At 38.9% G+C, this 7,003-nt stretch overlaps 1 protein-coding gene across 1 annotated transcript; it reads right to left on the reverse strand.

Annotated features, from left to right (window-relative positions):
• Nucleotides 1-631: 631 nt before the first annotated feature.
• Nucleotides 632-6,296, reverse strand: LOC107468489 (CBS domain-containing protein CBSX5). The gene is made up of 4 exons (XM_021133102.2): nucleotides 5,826-6,296; nucleotides 4,051-4,877; nucleotides 1,548-1,750; nucleotides 632-859 (listed from the first exon to the last, which is right to left on the reverse strand). Exons 1-4 carry the CDS (start codon nucleotides 6,203-6,205, stop codon nucleotides 632-634), a joined length of 1,638 nt encoding a protein of 545 aa, XP_020988761.2. The 5' UTR covers nucleotides 6,206-6,296.
• Nucleotides 6,297-7,003: the final 707 nt, after the last annotated feature.

Here is a 7,003-nt window from a genome sequence, read left to right on the forward strand (position 1 = left end):
AGTCTTCAGTTCGGAATCTGTCTCAGGACGAGAAGGAGACACAATAGCCCCATTCACAACAATTTTATCAGGGTCAAGAGGAGAAAGTTCCAGGTGAGGAGCAATAACTCCGACCTGTTCCTTGAAAATCCTCCAGGCCTTCTTCGAGCTTTTGGCTACGAAATCCTCCAAGTCTTCATAGGCCTCCCGACCTTTCTCCATCTCCCGTTGAAGGTCAATATTCTCAGTGAAGACCCTCACATAATTTTGCTCTGCCTTCTCCTTCAGGCCCTCTGCCATGACACACTGGGCCATCAACTTCTTCTCCCGCTCCTGAAGTCGGGTCCGCTCCTCCTTCAGCCCTGCGACCTCCTCTTGGAGCCTCTTCTCTTCCTCTTGATAGAGGACAATCCTCCCCTCCAACTCCTCAACCTTTTGGTTAGAGCTCAAAGATCTAAGAGGATTTTCGTCCAAAATATCAAGAAGTTTGGTGCATATCCCAGCAGCTCGAACACTCCCCCGAACCATAATTTGGAGGTGGTTTCGAAGGGAAGCATCATCCATACTAATTTGAGTATGGGAGAAGATGTGATTCCGAACGAACCTAGGACCATCAAAGTTGGCCTCCCTAGAGGAGCCAGACTCTGAGGTCTTACGTTTCTTTTTTTTCTGGTTCGAAAGGAGGTCGGACAGGGGAGAGATGAGGAGGAAGAGGAGAAGCAAAGCCAGAAATTACCATAATAGGACGAGAGGAGGTCCCCAAATCACGAGGAGGAGGAGGAGGAGTGCCAGCAGCTCTAGTAGCATCAGCTCGAGCCCGAGCTCTTTTCTTGACATCCTGGACTTTTCGGTAGGAAGCACTGGACCCACTCTTCACCATCTCTGAAAAAAAGAAGACATGCAATGCAATTAGTCTACAAGTCGAAAAAAGTCTAAAAGTCGAAAACTCTAGAAAATAATAACAAAAAGCTACCTAGCTGGGTCCGCACAAAACTCGGGGAGCCCAAGAGACATTTTTTCATATCCAAATTGGGGGCTCTCCCCCAAACTTCTCGAAAGAACCCCACTACAGCCTCCTCAACCTCATTTAAATCATCTAGGTCGTACTTCTCTACCGGAGAGGCCTCTAGCCAGTACAGAGGAAAGCGGAGGTTGGAGTTTTCATTAAGAAAAAAGGGATGGTGACCTTCTACAGTTTGGACTTTAAAAAAGAAATTTTTGAAATCGTGGAAAGAATCGTCAAAGATAGAAAAAACTTTCCGACCTTGAATGGCCCGGAAAGAAATCCATTGTTGCTTATTATTTTGCCCACTAAAGGGTTTGGTCATATAAAAAAGGTAGAAAAAGATCTTTAAAGTGGTCGAAAAATCTAGCTCTCGACTAACAAGCTGGTAAATCTTCATAAAACCCCAAGAATTGGGGTGGAGTTGAGTGGGAGAAACTCGACAATGGGATAATACCCCCATTTCAAAGTCAAAGAAAGGAAAAGAAACCCCGAGACGGGTAAAAAAGCAATCATACATGAAGAAAAAGTGGAGGTTAGAGTCAGTAACCCTGCCATAACAAACCTGGTCTCCAAGACCCGGGGCCAACAATTCGTACTTGGGCTCATCCGCCTCTAAGACACAAATCCTATGATGAACACAAAGTTCAGAGAGATAGTCGGTGTCCACAAAGAATTCTTCCATAAGGACAGTATCATCTACCCACTCAAAAACATGAGAAGACATCTTTTCTAGTAACAAGAAGTAGGAGAAGAAAGCAACGAGACCTACAAAAAAAATAGAAAAAAGATCAAAAGTATGGCTTCTAAAAGGCCAAAGCAGCCTCTCAAAAAACAGAGTCACTAAACCTACAAACTCGCTGAGAACACACAAAAGACTCCTCTAATGCACAAAGTAAAGCATTAAATAATAAGAAAATGAGAAAGAAAAAGCCAACCTTTGTATACGAAAGCAAGGGTGAGCAGGGGCAACGGCAACGAAGCACTCCAAGAAGGAAGGCTAAAAAGCTTTTCTTTGAAAAGAGTAAGGATTGCAGGTAAGAAGTTTCAGAAAGAAGACAGAGAAAGAGAGAGAAAAGTATTTATAAACACGCTAGGGGCATAATGATAAATCGACGCAATCATTAAAGAAACGCACAGTTACCAATGTAATTGCTCCCATGTGTAAATACAAATCTCCTAATTGACGCGACGTTTGATTAGACGCGACTGTTGAAAAATTTGAATCATGTCGGTTTCAAAAATCACGTTGGTTCCCACACCACGGCGACTATAAGCCCGAGTTAAAATACTCTAGTCCAAACTCACAAGTGAAAGAGGTCGAACTAGAATAGGGACACTGTTCATTCCCTGACCCAACACTAGGGCGCAGGTCCAAATAACCTAAAGAGGCCCAATCCAAAAGATTGGCCTTCACTATATACCGACCTCCCTAGAAGAGGTCGGATTCAACATAGACTTTACTCCAAAGAAGTCAGGCTCGATGGATAGCTGATAGATAACACTTATTCAAATAAGTAACTGCCTCTAAAATCTCTCAACCCACTTCCAGGAGCCACATCTCAACTTTCCTAAGATAAAGGGACGGTTACCCACTTTAAAAGGTGGAACTACTCCAACGGTGGTTATTGGTTCACCACTATAAATATACTGATATCCCTCATGTATTACTAAGTTCTAATACTCTCTAAAATTTGCTTACCCCGTTGCTGTCTTAGACATCGGAATATCTTTGCAAGTACCACTCCCCATCCTTCGTACATGCAAGTCGGACGGCAACTCCCAGACACAAACTAAGTCAGAGACCACCTCTTCCTGATGTTTAGACTAGCCTTACAAGTTCAGCCCATTAATCTTTGATTACCCATCGTAACAATCTTATTGTCACTCTTGGTCAATTTCAGTTTAGCCTGCCAACTATTAGAGATCAAATTCATTAATTATAGTAATGTCTAGTTTAATCAGAATATTTATTAGAATAATTTATGGATCCTGGTCGGCATAATTGTCCCCTAATTTGTCAATATTTCTTCTCTAGTCCCTAAATCTAAGATCCAAATCTTTGGAGTGACTTCCTGATAATTCTAACTATGACCAACTTGTCAACAATTAGAGCACAAAAGTCGAACAAATCATTTTCACTAATAAAATGTTATTAGTTAGTACGTATTCTTTATCAAAATTTGAGATGGGCATAATCAACGTGAAAGGCATTTTTCAAAAGGGTCATATCAAATTTAATAATCCCATCTAGCGTGAACCTTCTTCATTCAGGTATTTTCCGCGTAGTTAAATTGAATCTGACATTTCAAGAGTAGAGTTTTATTTTTTGATGCATTAATAGTAGATTTATTTTTTTTAGATAATTATTTAGATGATTATTCATACAGTCGTATAATTATATTTATTTTTTTAGATAATTATTTATACAATTAATATAAAATATAATTATTTTTATTGATATAATATTATATAATTATATATAATATGGATAAAACTACAGATAACACATCAAAATTAAATTCGTTGAAAGCATACGCTAATAAGTAATAATCGAATTTGCAAGCAGCTCGCCAAATCCTAATTATCACTTGGGCCCGGTCACACACTTTCGTACTATGGAAATTGGAATTCAAAGACGTTGGGACTATATTTAAGGCTTTGTTTGGATATAGAAAAGAAAATGGAAGGAAAGAAACCAATATTTTTGGTCAACTAACATTTTCCGTTAGCCAAAAAATCAGCAAAGTTACTCTCCCGCTTTCCCTGCTTTGCTTCTCAATTTTTAATTTTTTATCAAGTTTTAAAGAAGAATATCAAAGTCAGAAAATACATGTACTAACAAGACATATACCATATATATCCCTTAAAAAAATAATAAATTAAGAGAATTAAAATATCAAACATATAGTGAACCCAAATTCAATCCCTCCAAAAACATTCCCAGAAGAATAAAAAGAAAGACGTAGTCCCAACTCCCAAGCACATGCAAGTAATAGAATACAAAAAAGAGCCGTTTTGTTTTCTATTCACCAACCAAAAACGACTGTGATTACACAGCTACAAACCGAGGTACATGGACTTGAGGTGTTCTCTGAAAACTTTCAACATGCCCTCAAAGGTAACAATCCCAGTTAAGGTTCCATCATCTTCCACAACCCACACATAGCTGACCCTATGTGAAAGTGCCTGAATCATCACAGCCACCAGAGAGCTCCACGGGTAGCAAACAATGGCCTCTGACCTCCTCACTACCCTCGCCGAGTACCCTCCAAGCTTCCAATTCTTCCCGGTAGATGCATCATCCTCTGATGAACTTGAACAAAACGATGACCAAGATGAAAGCCCCCCTTCATCTCCAAGCAGTTCCAAAGCCGCACTAAGATTCTGCTCTTCCAGTCTCTCCTTCACAATCTGCACAAGGTCCTCCGGAGGTCCACCACAATCAATATAGGCCATCAAGTCCCCAGCTGACAGCGTGGCCAGTGCCGGCGCAACGGCCTCATCGCAAGAATTGAGCATGAACGGCGAGATTTCCCCGACGAATTTGCCTTCCGGATCAACGATTGCAACAGAGCTTTGGTGGATTAGGGACAACGAGAGGAGGTTTAAAGCAGACGATGCAGGGTCATCATAGTTGACGGCAAAGAGGTTTTGATCGTCAATAACATTTAGAGTGTTGATTGGGCTAGCCGGCGTAGGTGAAAATGCCGCGATTGCATTGAGGAGGTAGCGGATCACATCCTCTTGGGTGACCCAGCAGTAGGAGCGGTTGTTATTATGGAAAATGGAGTCCAAAGATTCAACGGACTTTCTCCTTGAGCTGATACTGCTTTGAATTGGTATCACCAGGTTCTGTGCTCCCTCATGCATAGCATCTATAGCATCCAATAAGCTGCATAACAACAATTAAATAACATTTAGTCAATGCACAAAAACTTAAATCAATTCTTCATATTTGATAAAATATAATTTTGACCAATCTATCTTAGATCTGCTGAAAGTGGATTTAGCTACTAATTTTTTAATACTACTACTACTATGTTCTCGGCAAGTAGTATAATAAATTAATAATTAAGAAATCAATTATTGTTTAATCAATTGATTGAGACGCCAACTAACAACGTTTTTTTCATGTCTCTAAAACAGGGCAATAAGGATTTGCTAATTTTTTGAAGAATCCCACTAGGGAGACAATGAGGAATTTTGACAATGAGTAAAATGGTATAGTTATTTAGTCCAATAGAGAATTAGAGATAAATAATAAAAATTCCTTCTCAGATTATCCTAAATTCAAAAACTCTCATTCAGTTATTTCACATCAAATTTCAAATTTTAAATTTTCCAATTTCAAATTTAAAAAAAATCAAATTAATTATTTCAAAAAAATAACCATCCAAAATTCTAATTTACCAAATCATTTCACTCCAATACCCTCTTCTTTTTCGAATTCCAAATTTTCAATTCTCTATCAAAGTCTAAGTCTGTATTAGATTCATCAAGGCAAATTTGATTCTGCTTCTGCTTCTTCTTCTATTTTTTTTTTGTTTTTTCTTTCTGCTTTTTGTAAAGCAGATTCGTCCATGATAGCAAAAAGCCAAAGGTCCAAAAAAGCAGAGTTACTTTCACATCCCAGAAGAATATGCATCCATAGATTTTTTCGCACCAAGTCAAACAAAAACCCAAAATAATAATAATAATAATAATAATAATTGACACTTTCACAGAGCCACGTATGCGCCGCGGTGCCTGCTCAAAACAACCAACGAATTCCCAAATTTGACCTAACAGAAAAGAACGTAACAGAAATCGAAATGGAAATGAGAGGAATTCGGAAGATTACCTGGCATTGGGCTCGAGATGGCTGACGAGAGCGGAATGGTCGGTGATAAGAAGGGAAATTGGGGAACGAAGCGCGGCGGCGGGAGCCGAGAGGTTTTCCGGCTTGCAAAGGTAACAGATGATGTCGAGCATGCAAAGCCTACCAACACACCTGCAATCGTCCTCCTTGGCTTTACATCGTTCTTGAGGAGGAGGAGGAGAAGGGAAGTGCGACCTGACGAGGGAGTGGTTGCAGTTCCAGACGGAGACGAAGGTGTCGTCGATCCTCTTTAGGGCGGAGAGTGCGTCAGCTAAGGTGTCGGTGATAGAAAGGGACCTGAGTGCTGGCTTCCCAAGACACAGATCTGATACCTCATGCCCTGACAATAATCTAACTGCCATACACAGCACGAATCACAAGAAAGTTCTAGACACAGATTGATTTTCAGCTTTCAGCTTCCGGCTTCAGCGGGTTAATTAGTTGATACAAGAGTGGGAATTGGGAAATGGGGATATTTATAGCATAATAGGGGGGTTGGTGACCTGGTGAGCCGGTAAAACGTACACGTTACGTGTTACGGAGGGAAGAGTCAAGAGTCAGAGATGTGTTTCGGTACACCAGGGTTGAGGGAACACCGTAGTTGCTCTTGTGGATGCCTCTGCGCGTAAAATGTAAATCATGTCTTGCAGCTCGCTTCGGCTGTTTCTCTTGGTTATTTTTGTAAGAATATTTTTATATATTTAGAAATATTTTTAGAATATTTATATTTATTGTTATGTTAATTAATTTAGTTAAATTCTTACATATTTTTTCTGATAAGATTTTATTTTGTCTTTAAATAAAAACATTTATATAAATATAATATTTTAATTTAGAATAAAATACCATTTCTACATATGAGAGTTAAAAATGTTGATAAATTTATCCATAATAGAAAGAAATTATCAAAGGTATCTATCAATAATGACATCCGTGTAATAAAACTAACCAATCATTAGCTGGTGTTAACATTACGGCGTTACGTGATTTGAGAGTTTTCAGGCGTTACGTGATTTGAGAGTTTTCATACGTAAAAATTGTAATTTATTTTATATTAAAATATAAATGGTAGTTAGAAATTTATTTTAAAAAAATAGAAATTAAAAATCATGAATTAGCAAGACTATACATATTCAGGCATTTCACAAAACACAGGTAAA

Source organism: Arachis duranensis, chromosome 10, assembly GCF_000817695.3.
Source record: "Arachis duranensis cultivar V14167 chromosome 10, aradu.V14167.gnm2.J7QH, whole genome shotgun sequence".
Lineage (NCBI taxonomy): Eukaryota > Viridiplantae > Streptophyta > Magnoliopsida > Fabales > Fabaceae > Arachis > Arachis duranensis.

What these genes read in the sequence shown, in the direction of transcription:
- LOC107468489 (XM_021133102.2), bottom strand. Translation starts at nt 6,205, where the DNA reads ATGGCAGTTAGATTATTGTCAGGGCATGAGGTATCAGATCTGTGTCTT. An exon ending in CCTCAAGTCCATGTACCTCG is followed by an intron (nt 1,751 to 4,050) that starts GTTTGTAGCTGT and finishes TTTTTTTTGTAG; the next exon opens with GTCTCGTTGCTTTCTTCTCC. An exon ending in CCCCGGGTCTTGGAGACCAG is followed by an intron (nt 860 to 1,547) that starts GTTTGTTATGGC and finishes TTTTTTTCAGAG; the next exon opens with ATGGTGAAGAGTGGGTCCAG.